General features: G+C 42.0%; 1 protein-coding gene across 2 annotated transcripts in view; it reads right to left on the bottom strand.

The window, feature by feature from the left end:
* Positions 1 to 15,785, bottom strand: part of GABRA5 (gamma-aminobutyric acid (GABA) A receptor, alpha 5) — a 55,472-nt gene that overhangs the window by 12,792 nt on the left and 26,895 nt on the right. For both annotated transcript variants that reach the window (XM_010082166.1, XM_010082165.1), the window contains one exon: positions 15,600 to 15,682. In XM_010082166.1, the coding sequence (XP_010080468.1) occupies positions 15,600 to 15,682 (83 nt within the window). The remainder of the gene's footprint in view (positions 1 to 15,599; positions 15,683 to 15,785) is intronic.

Below are 15,785 nucleotides of genomic sequence, written 5' to 3'. Positions count from 1 at the left end.
AGTCCATAGGCGCCCTTGAGAGAAACTTACAGCTCTGATAGGAAAAGGCCACCGCATGCACCTTGGTGTTGCAGCTGAACCACTGACCATCTCTCTTCTGGTCATTTAGATAAACTGCCAGGCAGATAAACCTGTGTACCTGTAGCAGGTAGTTGTCTTCCTACCTCAAACCTTCTGCCACTTCTTTCCAGAACCTTCAAACTCCAATTATCCCAAACTTGACTATCAAAAGCTCCAGCTCTGCTGCTGATAACCCATGCAGTATAATTAGACAGAGTCATATTGAAAGCTGAAAGTGTGGGAGTAGCCTAGAATAATGTTATTGTGCTATTGGGAGAGAGCAGGTGCTAATGCAGAGATGGTATTATTCACTGTCATACCAAATTGTGTAAAAACCTTCTTCCACATAAGTAAAGCTTCCAGAAGGTTGCCAATCAGCCATGCTTGCTGAAGGACCAAAGAACTTCAGCTCATGCTTTCTAGAGTTATAAGAAAGGTTTACTGCTGATAAGGGGATAAAGCCCTCACCTCTTCTACCTGGTACAGACAGGAGGGACAAGGAGTCTCCAAAAGGGTGATAGAAAAATGTAGTAGATGCTTTGGGTTAGCAAGCAGGGAGAATGCTGCTGGTGTTGCTGTAGAAGCAAACTCAGATTCAAAGCCACTGAAAATTCAAGTGAGATGCTTTGGTATTTATTCTACTTTAAGCAAGTGAGCTGCTTCTGTTTTTATGAATCCAAATAATTAATTTAGTGTTCTTTACAATCATTTTGCTGGCTTGTCAAAGAAAGGGGAGCACCTCGTTAAATTATTCTTTCTCTTCTAACCTCACTCTTTCGAAAAAGAAAAAAAAAAAGGTAGCAGTTGAGATGAACAGCTAAAATTACAGAGAGGTATAATGTTATTAGAAGTGAGAGAATGACAACAGACATTTATTTCTAGTGGACGTTTGATAAATGGTTGCAAGCTTACCATCTACCAGAATGATGAAACAATTTCTTCTCATATCTGTTTATTGATGAGGAGATCCATTTTTCTACATCCTAACATCCAACACACACCACACAATATAAAAATGGTAAAGATGTACCTTGCTCTTCTCCTACCCTCTTCCTGCTCTCATATGTCCAGCAAGGAAAGCATGAGATGGTCGTTCTTACGCCAGTGAATAGAGGGCAGGGGAGCAACCACAGCCAAAGGAAGGAAATACATTAGGAAACAGTTCAACAAAGCAGAGCAGCCAGTTGGTAATACCTGGAGGATCTCTGCCATTCACCTTGGTACTGAGGGGTGCCCTGTTTCCCCTGTTTTCATTTGTGAATGAAACAGTATGAGCAGTGCAGCATCCTTCTGCACATTTGACAAGCAGCCCACAATGAGGGAGCCTTCTCCTGCCACTGCCCCCAGCACAGGGCAGCGGTGGCACTTGTGGCTGCTGACGGACGCTCTCCCTTCTCTTTCTTTCTCCTCCACATTGAAATAAACTCCAGGGGGGAAAAAAAAAAAAAAAAAAAAAGTGTCTCTTGTCTCCTTAAGTCAAATAACACCAAATGTGGACGGCTGAGCCCATACTTTGACTCTATAGGACCCAGATGTATTTCTAGGACTGATTTTTGAAGCTATAACCCATGAAAAAAAATCAGCACTGATGTCTGTCAATAAGTTTTCATATCACAGAATCATAGAACCATAGAATGGTTTGGGTTGGAGGGGACCTTACTAGTTCCACTGCCCCTGCCATGGGCAGGGACACCCTCCACTAGACCAGGTTGCTCAAAGCCTCATCCAGCCTGGCCTTGAACACCTCCAGGGATGGGGCATCCACAGCTTCCCTGGGAAACCTGTTCCACCATTACAGGAAAAAAATTATTCCTAATATCTGCAAGACAGAGCATAAAATCATTTATGAAAAAAGAATCCCTCTCCAAAACACCCTCAAAAACCTTTGACAGACCTCACAGGAAGCCATAAAAGCAGTGCTGGTATAATTAGGTGAAGGCAACATGTGCAATGTGGTATCTGTGTGTATGGGTGCCCACCCTGCATTCTGGAGTTGCATTCCACAATTAAACAAACCATTTATCCACAAACCATGGCTGGAACTTTTCTTTCAGAACTCCAACAGTTAGAGTCTGAATTAACTTAAAGAGACACTGTAAAAAGATGACTTTGGGCTTGTTTTCTATTTTATTCACCACAGTTGTGCAGTTACATTCTTAGCCTTTATCATCATGATATTTAGTACATGCCACAGGATCATTAGTCTGCCTAATCTTGGGAGTATTGCTAATCCCCATCAAAAGCCTGCTGATTGTGAAAGATGTGCATAAATTGTTGGCTTTTTTAGAAGCTCTAATTACAATCTGAATACACATACAAATATCTGTCTTTCTATCTTATCTATTCATTAATGTATTTGACTCACTTAGAAGCTGTTAGACAACTCAGTAGAGATCCAGATTAAAACCTCTCAAAGACTTCTGCAGGCAGTAAAACAGTGCTGCTACTAAGCCATTGTGTATCTGCTTGAATTCTGAGTCAGGCTGGATTTCTTCTGTTTTGTGCACAATTGGTTTTGTAACCCATTATAAAGCATCTGTCAACAGTTGCACCTATGCAGCTGAGGCCAGATTTGAGCTCTGTAATTGGAATTTCCCACTAAAACGAGTTGATAAGAATAAACTGATGTACAAATGGGATCACTCTATAGGAAGAACTAATGGAAAAGAGATCTAGTAAAAATGCAATTTTAAATATAAAAATAACAAGACATGGTGCTAAATATGCATGGACTGGGTCTAGCGGGAAATAGCTTTTTATAACAGTAACTTATTAAAGTAAAATACCAATTTAAATACTAAGAGAAACATTTTCACATATTCAATGATTAAGAGCATAAAATGAAGACTTTGCCATAGTGTGATGAATTCTGGTGTTCTTGGGAGAATTCAAGGGTCATGGAAATTACTTTAGGGACCTGAAATCATCAGAATTAAGACTGCTCATTTAAACTGGCATGAGCTTACAGCATATGGATAAGAAGCACATATGATTTTGAATGTGTGCCACAGACAAGAAGTGTAGCGTGTATAAATACATGGGATTACAAATTCGCATCACACAGAATCACAGAGTGGTTGGGGCTGGAAGGCACCTCTGGAGATCCTCCAGTCCCACCCCCTGCTCAAGCTGGGACACCACAAGCAGGTTTTCCAGGAGCACGTCCAGTCAGGTTTTGAACATCTCCACAGATGGAGACTTCACAACATCTCTGGCCAACCTATTCCTGTGCTCTGTCACCCTCACAGTAAAAACATGTTTTTGTGTGTTCAGAAGGAGTTTAATGTTTTTTTATTTGTGCCTACCGCCCCTTGTTCTGCCAGCGGGCAACACTGAGCAGAGCCTGGCTCCCTCTTCTTCATCCCCTCCCATCAGGTATTTATACAGATGGATTAGGTCACCCTGCGCTTGCTCTTCTCCAGACTGAACAGTCCCAGCTCTCTCATCCTCTCCTTATAGGAGTGATGCTCCAGTCCTTAAATGACCTTTGTGGCCCTGCACCAGTCTTGCTCCACAAAGTCTGTATTTTTCTGGTACTGGGGAGCTCAGAATGGGACACTACTCCAGATGTGAGTAGAAATAAAATGCTCAGAATGAAACTTTTTTGTAACGGCACAGTATCATGCAGATGCAACAATGGACGACATCCAAGGAGGAAATTTTTCCTGGACTTGAAAGTATTCTTCTATGAAAACTGATGGCAAAAGATAATAGGACACTCTTGGCTGTGAAATGGGCAGTAGAAAGTTCAGCATTACTGAGATTATAGCTTCTGTCCTTCCTGAAGTTACAATAAAAATATAATTTGATACATAGGCAGTATTTTATATATTTCCCTGATAGAGTTTTATTTGATATTGCTGTCAGATTCCACAGGAAATAGAATAGGATGTTCTGAAAAATGTGCCAGACAGGTCTCGAGAGACTTCATTACTAAGCAACACTTACACACGATACTGATCATTACTAAAAAAAACAAAGCCCTAAGTTAGGTCAAAATGACTCTGTTTTAGAATGTAATTTATAAGTCACCTCAGGACAAGGTGGGAATAGGAATGTGATAGAAGTGTCTATGGCTTGGAAATGAAATGGAAGCACAGGCTGTACCCGCAGGGTGGTGAGACATACAGAACTGAAGATGCCTGTGAAATTAATTTTGAGCCACACAGTTTTGTAAAAGCAGTTTTCTTCAGCTTTTCAAAGCAAGCAACAGGTGGAAGGTCCTGCTTAGTTTTAGAAGTTCCAGTTCATGAGGGAAAACTCTAAATGTGACCTGACTTACAGCTCAGAAATATAAAGCAAAGAAAAAAAACCCCTTATGATTTTGCCGGAAAGCAACTTTGTGATTTTGGAGGCGTGATTCATCAGGAAAGGCTCCTGAATGCTTTAATACAATAAATTGACTATTTGCAAGCTGGTACACTAAATCACAGTCATATCAGTGATGAATGTAACATGAATACTAACAAACAGTTGTCCTGATAATTCAGTCAGACACAGTACCTTCACAGGATGCTATTACGTGGTTTAAGTAGAGCCCTGAGCTGGGAGCAGTGTGGAGTAATACAGCATGTTTCTCAAGGATGACTGTGGAGACAGCACGGCAATTTGAGTCATGCCCCTTAAAGAGGTAAGCATATTTGCCACCATGCAGGCAGTATCACTGGTGACAGTGTCACCTCTTCCCTGCCCCATTCTGCACACCTGTGGAGCAACTGGAGCGGTGCATCTATTCCCCAAACACTGGGACCGCTGTGACTAGGATGGGCTCTTTACTGTAGAATCAGATAATACAGGCACCTGGATTAAAAACTGGGCACGACACTCCAAATCGAGCTGTGTGTCTTGGGATACCAGGTCCTCAGGCTCCACTCAGAAAAAAGAGGGGGAAAAAAAAAAGCAAAGAAAAATTTTCCCATGGAGCAGCCCAGAGCACCTCAAACAGCAACAGACACACAGGTGTAGACAACTAAACTGTGCCACCCATTGCCGTGGGATGCCTGCCACAAGCTGACTGAAAAGGGTGACTAAATAGGGTGACCAAACAAGGTCTGCTGCAGGGCTGTTACACATCCAGGTGCTCTGAGTTACCAGGCAACACCAGGTCATCTTCCCAAAGTCCCAGCTCTCATCTGAGAGCTGAGGTGAGGGAGCAGGTGATGCCTTCCTTCTTTCACCTCTTCCCAATTCCTCCTCTGCAGTCGGTATTTATAACACAGCTTCTTACTTTATTTTCAGATTTAGTGGTAGCTGTCTCGATCTAGAACTAATATGAGAAGTGATTTTACACCACATTTAATGGTGGCTACATCACTGCTTTTTGAGCTGCTTTTCATATGGAACAGGTCAAAACCTGGTATTCCAGCCTCTGGTGCTTTCTTTTTTTTTCTGTTACAGCCGGTATAAATATCCGCTGCAAAAGGACTAGAGCAACAGAGCAATAGTATGTGCTGGGATGACATTTGAGAATTTGAAATATCCTGGGACCTTCCTGACCTTATGTTGGTCTTTGCAGGCCAGGTATATGGTAATTCCAGGTCAGTCGGCTAGTTTGAGCATTGTAATAACATTTAATGAAGTTTGAATTTGCAATCACAATATTACACAGTTATATTAATGGCTTCATTAGAAAAAACAGCCTGGTCATGAGGAAGATGTTAGAGATTTAATTTACTTTTTGCGAGGCAAACAAAAGTATCCTCCAAAGTGTGACTGACATCATTAGTCCCTTTCCATAGTATCTTACTCTCTAAGCAATCTTGATTGCAGTGATCCATCCATTTTGCAAGCTGCCGCTTAATATCAGCAAAGCTAATGTGATCAGCTCTCCAGGAGCATCACTGGAGTTTCTTTTGAGAAATGAAGAGTGAGTTTTAGAGAATATTACATTTGATCTTGTTGTAGAGGGTGCCTTCAAAAATGTCATATTTTTGGTCACATCTAGCATCACAGAATGAAACTGTGACCTCATCATAATCAACAGATGTTCTTCCCACCCACTTGAGTGGCACCAGGAACTCACGCATCATGCCTATCTGCTGAGCTTACCATTCAAAGAATCCTCGCTTATAAATCAGTATGACCTGAAACCAGCCTAGAGTGATTGGAAATACCTGCAGAACTAAATATATACCTTTGTTTCTGAAACCAGTCCCTTTATGAAGAAATTTACAAATCTCAGAAGTACTGCTACATTAATAACACTGTGCAAATGTATAATCAATAGGTATGTAGAGATAGCAGGCTGCAATATTATTTTTCAAACACTTTGATACTGCTCTGAGATTGCAATCACCAGAATTTTTTACCGGAGCTGGAGTCATCTAAAACTCAGAAGCTGAATTACAGACTCCTGCTATGGGATGCAGTGCAGCCCCGTACTTAACAGACGGGGTCAAAACCTTCTGAGACCATTGGTTCAAAATACCCAGCCTCAGTGATGGATACAAGGAGCCTCTCTGAGGTGAGCTGCTGCTTACTAGAGGCACTGCCATTTCGCCTCCTGTCTGCCACTGCGCTTGGGCGCATGTCCTCTCTTTGGGAACTGGCCCCTTCCAGGCACAGAGACTCAGGGCCAAAGGTGCACACACTCTCATCTTCCCTGTGTGCAAGTAAAACATCTCCTTATCTGCAGCTATCAGCTGATCTATTTTAGTCATCTGCTTTAGGAGGAGATTAACCTGAGCCTAAAAATATCTCCTTCTCTCCCCTGACTATAAGAGGGTGAGAGCGATCAGCTCAGCTGTATATAGTTACCCTGCAGAAATATAAATTTAGGAGGGAGGAATCCCAGCTTTGCTGACAGATTTATCGCTGGGATGCTTTCAGCAAAACATCTAGCTGCTAGCACAGGCTGGCCGTGAGGAGACTTTCAGTGGATATGATGGAGAATGTGGAAAAAACAGAAGGCCCTTCAGTCTTTCCTTCTTCCAGTTCCTCCTTCCTTCCCATTTCTTCACGGCAGGCAACATGAAACAACAGTTTCATTTGAAGAAGCTTGCTGAGCCGGGACTGCAGCAGTGCTAGATCACAGCTCAGGCTAACTTGGCGCTCTGTGTTGGGAAGGAGGCTAACGGGGGACCCAGCAGTGCAGAGGGAGGACTCCCTGGCCCACCAGAGACTGAAGTATCATGAAGGAGCTGCCAGACTGGAAACTGAAATCTAAGTTTCAGCAATGTCTTGCAGCATTTTTTCCCCCCACAAAATACCCTAGGCAAGTCATTTTGTCATTAATCTACTGCAGTAGCACTGGGAGGCTCTAATTGAACCTAGGGACCCATAACGACAGAAGCAATAAAAGCAGGTAATGAACCACTCTATCTTTGCTCAGAAGAGACTGTAATTGCTCTTTGCCTCCTTTATCCCCACCTGCAAAATGCAGGCAGCAGAGACCTACCAACCTCACACCAGCATCACAAGAATGACTGCAGAAACACTTGTGAAATGCTTGCAAGCCACGGAAACAGCCACCTTAGAAAATAACAGCTATTAAAAACCTGGCTTGTAAAGCAGTGGAGCAGTGTTTACCCATTTGTCCCATTTACAAATAATATCCCATTTACCAGTGGCATAAACCCGTGATCCACGGCTGGCAACCGCACACCCTCACTGTGCCTTTTGCAGCATTACAGGCCCAGCAATGTCTTTGCAGGTTTGCGCCCAAGGGTCATTTGAAAGCTTAAGCACATTAAGCACAGAGTCTCCGCATGTTCTTTTCTACTGCTGACAACTCAAATCGAATCACCGTTTTCCTGTAATCAGGCAGTTGTGCAGCCGTTAAATTTAGGCTGAAATCTCCAGAGTGGGAAATGCATGCTGATGTTTGTACCATCAGCAAAGCACCTGGATCCCCACGCCGCTCTGCCACAGTCCTGTCTAGACCTCTTTCAGGAGAGATAAAAAAAAACACAAACCAAACCACCACTGAATATCTCCACGCCAACTCCTTCCCCTGCCTGAACTTTTGTTTCCTTGATCTTGAAAACACCACCAGGCAAGCTTTCCACCCCTGAAAAGCCTGATGCACGTGGGCTACCTCCTGACCAAGAGGCTGCTCCTCGGGCAGGTGACTCGCAGCCTTTCAGACGCAGCCGCTCAAGGAGCTTTCTGCGGCTGCTACAAAAGCTGCTGCAGCACCCCTGGGAAGCACACCTTACCAATACAAAAAAGGGTTTCATTAAAGGTGATGCTGCTCGGGCTGGTAGGGAGCCAAGCCCTTGGCCGCTGCAGATCAGCTGAGTTTGCAGCCTGGGGTTAGAGCTGGCTGCACAATGGATGGGGAAGACAACAGCTTTTTTGGATCACATGGCAAATGCCCAGTGCGAGCACTTGTTCTTCCTGACCTCCCTTTTTTGCTCTGCTTTGAGCCCAAGGGGGAACATCTCACTGGCTTCTGAACAGGGGGTGACCAGACGTAGAAAGAGACTGATCCAGGGCTGGGCAGCGTTTCACAGGGAAACAAGCACACACCCAGAGGACTGGACAGTAGCAAACGCTGCATTTTTCATGTATTTTTAAAATTGTCTCAGTGCAACCAGTAACCATGTATACTTGACAAAGTCTTTGAAAAGTTAATTAGCAACAGTGACTGCAAATGCTTAAAGAGGATACTAGCGCAATTTCTCCAGTCCTTTCTGCAAAGTCCTGAATGTGTGTTGTTGCAATGGGTGAGGAAAAACTGACTGATCTGATACTTTTAGGGAGCTTTTAGAAAGAGCCCTTTTCCCTTTTGTCATACTAGCAGATATCACTTCTATGGGAAACCTACCAGAGGAGAGAGAAGTTCAGGCCACGTTTATTTGAAAGTTCTAATGCAGACTGGGGTCCCATAACAGTAGCCTCTGCAGAAACCTGCACCACGCAGTCCAGACCCAGGAGCCCACGTTTTAATTTCCAAGCAGATTTCTGTTAAGACAGGCTTCTTAGATCTCTGAAATACTTGAATATTACAGTATTGTATTTTACACACCACACTCCCTGAATGTCCTGCCCTTTTGGAGCTCCAGGCTGCATCGCTCCACACAGACTGTGGGACTCAGTGCAAAGATGAAACTGCTAACATCACTAACTGCCCGAAATGCTGGACTAAAGAGGTGTCTATATTGCTACACAGGCATATCTGAATTGAGTACGGGCTATTGTTGCATGACTTGTGAGAAGGCATAAGTATCTATCAGTGTAACTTACTCCAGTCAGTGCAGGAGGAACAGCAGAGCTCATACAAGATGCTTGCAGAAATGGTCAAGTTGTCTCTATACTGAAGAGCCCTACTGACTGTTTTATTAAAATCCTTTGAAACAATGGGACTTCCAGCAGAAATACCTAACTACCTAGGAGATCCAAAAGCTCACCACCAACATATGTAACACCTAACAAATCTACAGCAGTGACTGTTTCTTCTGAACAAAGTACAACTGAAGTACGCATGTCTGAGCCAGTGATGTAGAGAAAAATCAACTCCTAAGTTACTCTGACCAGGGTACAATATATTCATCTACATCTGAGCTAGTATTGTGGCAAAATAGGAACTTCTAAAATATGATTCATCTCATCCTTAGGCAGTTACCAAAAATAGTTCTAATAAATCACACTACAGAAGTACTTATTTCCTTTCAGTGGCCACAGAGGGAGCCTGGACAACTAACTGTGACATATTTGTCTATCTAAAATTGTCAGTAATCCACCCTGTCATTTTCCAAGGCTTTGCTGTCAATGCAAGGCTTTTGATATGGGCAAAACCACCCTGCTCATTCTGCAGGAGAGCATTTCCATGTCTCAGAACAGGTAAGAGCTGCAGCAGATCTGGAGGAGTCTGGGGGAGCCTCATGGCTCTAGTGAATCCCTATGATTTTTTGAGTATGCTTCAGTCGGGAGTCTGTGTATTAAGAACTCCTGAGCTAAAAGATGGATTTTTTTAAACAATGCAGCCCCACAACTAGCCATATGTCCATGATTTGAAGGAAACCAGAAGCCAATAACAGCAATACCATTAGGTGGTCTTCACCTCTTCCACTCATTTTAAGGGTTGTATGGAAAACTATGCTTTACTAGCTAGACTTAAATCAAATTACACCTCCGGTCCAAGATAGTTGTCTAGACTGCCTGTCTGATGCTGCCACAAGCACCTCTTTCAGCATGTCTAGGGACCTAGCCATCTAAACAAGAAAAAATTAGGGAAGAAGAATTCCAACCAAAGTGGTGGTTGGTAACTAGTGTCAACCTGTGGCAGGAGGAGGGAGCAGAGAAATATATCAAATGTCTTAGAAATATTGAAATTTAGTATTCACCTAGCTTCACCTTATTTTAGTCACGGAGATGTCTATGCAAGCTGTGATAAACCTTAGGAAAATGCAAGATGTTACAGGAGCAAGCAGCACGCCTCCCTTGACTTCAAGCAAAACCTCTATACACTGCAAAAAGGCCAAACCTATTATTTCTGCATTAACTGGCTTTTGCCTTAAACTGCAAAATCACAATTTAGTGTTGAACTTGGCCACTCATCATTTCACTGATAACCTCTCTGGTTCTCTCCATGTGCCCTTTCATGAAGAAGGCACTAACACTTTCCAGCAGAGTCAACAAAACACACTGCCTGTGTCTGCTCTCAGGAATGGACTCAGGAGCTTCTTCTCACCAGCTCACCAGATAGATGTGAGAAACAGAAAAGCTCTGCCTCTCCATGAGATTGTAGTTCCAGCTCTCCCTGGGAGCAACCCAGGAAAACCTACTGAAGAGCCATCTCCCCTTTTAACATTTGTCTTTATTTATTTATTATTAATTTAATTATATTCTTATACATGACTTTTACCCACAGGTTTTGAGAGGTTGAATACATTCTTTATCACATTTTACTAAACCAGAATTAAGAGTCTGTTTAGAGGGACTCTGTTTTGAAGTTCTCCCTCCACACCTGAAGTTCTCCTGCAGCTTCACTGCTATTAATGAGGGGAATCAAGAACTACCCTGTAGGTGCCTTCACCTCAGTGCTATCTTAGCTAATTCTCAGCATTATAGGGAAACATTACCATCAGGGAAATTTTTCTTAAAATAGTTTTCTTTTGGATAAATTTCTCAGCTGTTGCAGGTCCATAGATAGTTTGTGAACAGTGAGTGCCTTAATGTTAAGTGTTGCAATAAAATCCTGCAGTACCAGTGGACTTACTGTTTCCTCATCACTCTGACTTCACTGGGTGCCTTAGGGGAAAATAATTTGAGCGTGCCTCCTGCCACAGAACAGCCTGTGCACTTTCCTTTATCAAAGACCACAGCAGACACCATGACTCAGTTTGAGCTGTTAAAAAGGAAGATGTACATAAACTGTTAACTACTTTCTTCAGATGCTACAAATTGTACCTAGTGCTGTGTTCTCCCAGTTGGCGAGCTCCCTTTTGGATCTACAGTGATCAACCTTTGCCATCTTCATGGACGAATCAAATTAATCAGCAATAAATGCCAGGCCTGTTTTGACTCTGCTCATGAGCTAGGGGATCTCATTATTTTCAGAATATTCATTGGACTCTCTACTTACTCTAAAAATAGTAGGGTTTTTTTCAGAGCCGAGTGAGTAGTGGGCAGCAGATTCATGCATTTATCTGTTCCACAATACAAGATCTGATAACTACATGTACTCCAACACTGTGCCTTCAAGAGACAGATGCCATAAACAGACTCCACCTTACAGTATTTGCCATTGTCAAAGCACTGGTTAACGTTCACTGATAACAATTAACTAATTCATCTTCAGGGCAACCCTGTGAGCTAGGTAAAACTGATATAATTAACGCATGAGTAAAATGAGATTTAGGAGTTAAGTCAGTTGCCTGGGCAGAGGCCTTCATGGTCTAGTGGATTAGACATCTGTCTCTCCAACCAAAGAAGTTGAGTCTAATCCTTTTTCTGACATTGATTTGCTGTGTGACCTTACGGAAAGTCAATTAACTTCTCTGCCTCGGCTACCCTAGAGATAATGATGCTTACCTACCCAGTGACACATGGGTGTTTGGAAACTGTACTAAACGATACTTTTAATGTACTCTTAAGGCCTATCAGTCGAAGAGGTGAAACATTAAAGCTTCCTAGCTTTAATGTCCTTGCTGTCTTATCTAATTCCTCCCCCCCACACCAGAAATAGCTTGGGGGTAAGGAGGAATTTCTTAGGCTAAGATGCTGCTAGTGAAACTGTGGCTGGCATCAGGAAATTTCATCCAATCTTGTGTGACCAGCAAATTTATTTAGAGTACAGGGCAGCACTAGAATTGCAATGGAAAGTTTATTTTAAACTCAGCCATGGAATAAACAATGAACAGACTGCCACGGCCATCCCCACTGACCACCCTGGTTTGAAGGGAGTGGAGCCTGTTTGCAGAAACCCAAGAGCCTGTGCTCATGCCCAGTTCCCTTGTACCTCTAAATGAGATTTCTGTGGGATGCTTACTACAGGTGGCTTTTTCACTAGCAGGGATGCAAACCCAGAGGGCCAGTACTCATGTACATGCACCTCCTGGAGCAGACCCAAATAATTTTGCCATCTCTGAGCACTGGGGAGTTGCACTTAAGAGAAGGACAACTAAACCTGCCCTGTTGTGTTCATTAGAAGCTGCCCTCATACTTCTGGCCTCTAGCCAGCATACCTTTTCATGACCTGCCACAGGGCATTAAGAAGTATTACTTCTGTAACTGGCATTTGAACTGCCCAGGAGGTACTTAAGCTGGTGGTGTGCACATGTAACTTTATATTCCTTTTCCCATGCTCAACCTTGCTTTTAATTATTTCTACAAAACTTTCTGTTGCTACACATAATGCTGCTTAGGCCCATAAAATCTCCCATAATTCTAATATAGCAAGAAACCAGTCAAACGGGACATAAGAATTCAACATTTACCTTTATTTCTGTGAGCAAGATTAACATTCCTTCTCTTTAATACTGAAGGAAATGTCAGGGCTTTTTCCCTTTTACTTGCTGAATTATAGGAAGCGCGGTGAATGCTCATGCAGCCAGAAAAATAATAACCTGCTCCTGCCTCTGATGCAGCACCGATCACTTCTTGGCATCCTTTCTGCTGCCGATCTGCCTGTGCGCTGGCTGCTTTGTTTCACTGCCCTGCTCTCTCCACCCTCTGACCAGTTAGCACTCGTCTCTTCTCCGCTCTCTCAGCTCTATTGATAATGTGTTTAGCATTTACTTTGATGCTGTTCCTTGAGGCTTTTCAAAATCTTTCTTGGAAAGAAGACCATTAAAAAGAAACCTTCTGGGGAAAGACAGGGAAGAAAGATAAAGCAGAAAGGGCATGTGCTTGTGTATAATACACCCCTGTAGGCTTTGTCTTGCTGGAAGCCTAAAGATGACTTAATGCAAACCCGTATTGCTGTAAGTAGAGAATAAATATTGTATTCTCCTAAAATACATCTAAGCTAATTCAATAAACCCTAACTTACTGGCTGCTACTTGTGCAAACATCTGCATTTTAAATCGCAATAAATCACTAATGAGCTGTCAGATCAGTAATACAGATATTCCCAAGGCTGAAAGATTGTCTATAGCCTGTCCCTACATATTTACTTATTGCAGATGCTACTGGTGTGGAGTAGCACAGGCCAAATGGCTCCATGTTTATACACTGTGGAAGAACTTAAAGATGACTTGTAGTAGCTTATAAAATATACTCTAGGACTGTATACTGAGCATGGTGAGGACCATGAACTAAAACTGTCTTCAGCCCTCACATGCCTACAATATGACTTTTCAGTGTTTGTTTTTGCCTGAGTTAAAATTACCTGTGTGCTAATAGGTGATTAATATGTAACATGTCTGGCACAAGCAGAACATATAATTGCATTTGGAGAGATTGCTGGGGATTTTTCAATGTTATTGAAGATTGAACTCCTAAGCATTTGTAGCTCACCTAGTATTGTTATCTTCTGCACTTGCATGTTTGGGTTGAGGTTTTTTTTGTTTTATTATATGGAGAGTTAGAACCTGTACCTTACTGCACCTCATCTACTAATGCATTGAAGCATCCATTTAACTTTAAGACTGCGCTTCAGATCTCTGCTGCATCAAGCTCTTTATTTTAATATGTATCTTTTAGTTTTATGTTGCATATTTTCCAAGATTTCATAAAACTACCTAACATCCCAGTTCTACAGTCTGTACCTGAGACCAACAGGTGTGACTTCAACTTTATCTCTGAATACAGTAAAGAATATGTAATACCAGGAAGGACAACTTATTTTTCTTTTTCATCTTAATTCTTTCCAGTAGCTTTTGTTCAACCTTGTGTACAAATAATGACACTTTCCTGTGAGATGTTTTCCCATTTTCAAGTTTGGAATTAAATAGATGGTTTGCATACAATTTTTTAAGTTGTGTGTTAGTGTACGGACCTACAGATTTATATTGGCTTTGCTGTAAATCAAAGTTGCTGAAGTAAATGGACACACTTGAACCTGCAGTGATCTTGTAAAATACTGGTGGCTATTCATTTGAAACTGGGTCTATCTGGATTGGAAGATGGAAGGGAAATCAGTCTTAAGTTTGCTAATTTTGTAATCGTTACTGTAAACAGTGTTTTTACTTCTTAGTATGATCACTGGAAGACAATGCATAGCCAGTATGAAACCAGGGCAGATACAGACGATAAAGGCAAAGCTTAATCTTGCTAGGATTAGTGACTTTTAAACTGATATGACTGAAAAAACACTGAAAAATGCTGAAGTTAGGTGATTTAAGGAACTAGCAAAATGCCTTGCCTGGTAATTTTCAAAGGTCTTTAGAGACACTTGATTGCACCTGGAACCTCTGATTTGATTACCGAAATAAAAAATGTCTACTGTAGTAGCCTCATCTGTACTTTAATTAAGAGCTTTGTATTTAAATATATCTGATCCCCTGAGGTTATTTTTAAAGCAAGCTTCTGGCAAGGCAGCAGTGTGGTAGATTAGAGGCTTGGAATTGAGGAAAAAAATAATCATTCAGCATACAGTTTAGAATAATGTGTGCATATATAAAAATACATGTGTATATAACATCATGTAACAAGATACAGGACTGGATTTATTAAAGCCAAATGGAGGGATATTTCCTCTTTTAATATTATAGATCTTTTTTAATATATGCAATGTAGATATTACACTGCAGTCAGATTCACATAAGTACCACAACAGCACATCAATCTGATATTGTCCAATAAAAGCTCAATTTTTCTACAAATGTAAAACCAAGTTATCAACTGAGCTGTCTGCATCTACCACTCCATCCAACAGTGGCCTTTTTGCTTGATGTGGATATATATCACCCATCAGCTCACCATTTATCACAGAACATGCAAGCATGAGCTGAAAAGCAGCAGTGCCAGATAAAGCATGCTCATGGAAAATGAGCGGCCGTGTAGCAGCAGGGGTGCCAGGCTGGGGGTGCTCATAAACAATGTTAAAAGAGAAGGGGTGGGGAAAGGGCAAATGATTTGTACAAGACACAGCTGAACCTGAAAAGCCAGATAACAACAGATTTTCCCAGTTCTTATTTCAGAAGAGAACTTACAGCTTCCAAATTTTAATGGGCAAGCATGTGCATCCATGGGGAAATCTTCAAGTTGCATGGGACATTCAGCAGAGATGGTCAATCTGTGGGGGAGTAAAAAGAAAACACATTTTTTTTCGGTGCCTTCCCTTTAGGCCTATCACCGCAGTACATGAGTGCTGACACAAGTAAGCTTTTCCTAAAGGC

This window comes from Pterocles gutturalis, unplaced genomic scaffold (assembly GCF_000699245.1).
Source record: "Pterocles gutturalis isolate BGI_N339 unplaced genomic scaffold, ASM69924v1 scaffold16329, whole genome shotgun sequence".
Lineage (NCBI taxonomy): Eukaryota > Metazoa > Chordata > Aves > Pterocliformes > Pteroclidae > Pterocles > Pterocles gutturalis.
The sequence above is the reverse complement of the archived record's forward strand: the minus strand, read 5'-3'. Positions and strand labels throughout refer to the sequence as shown.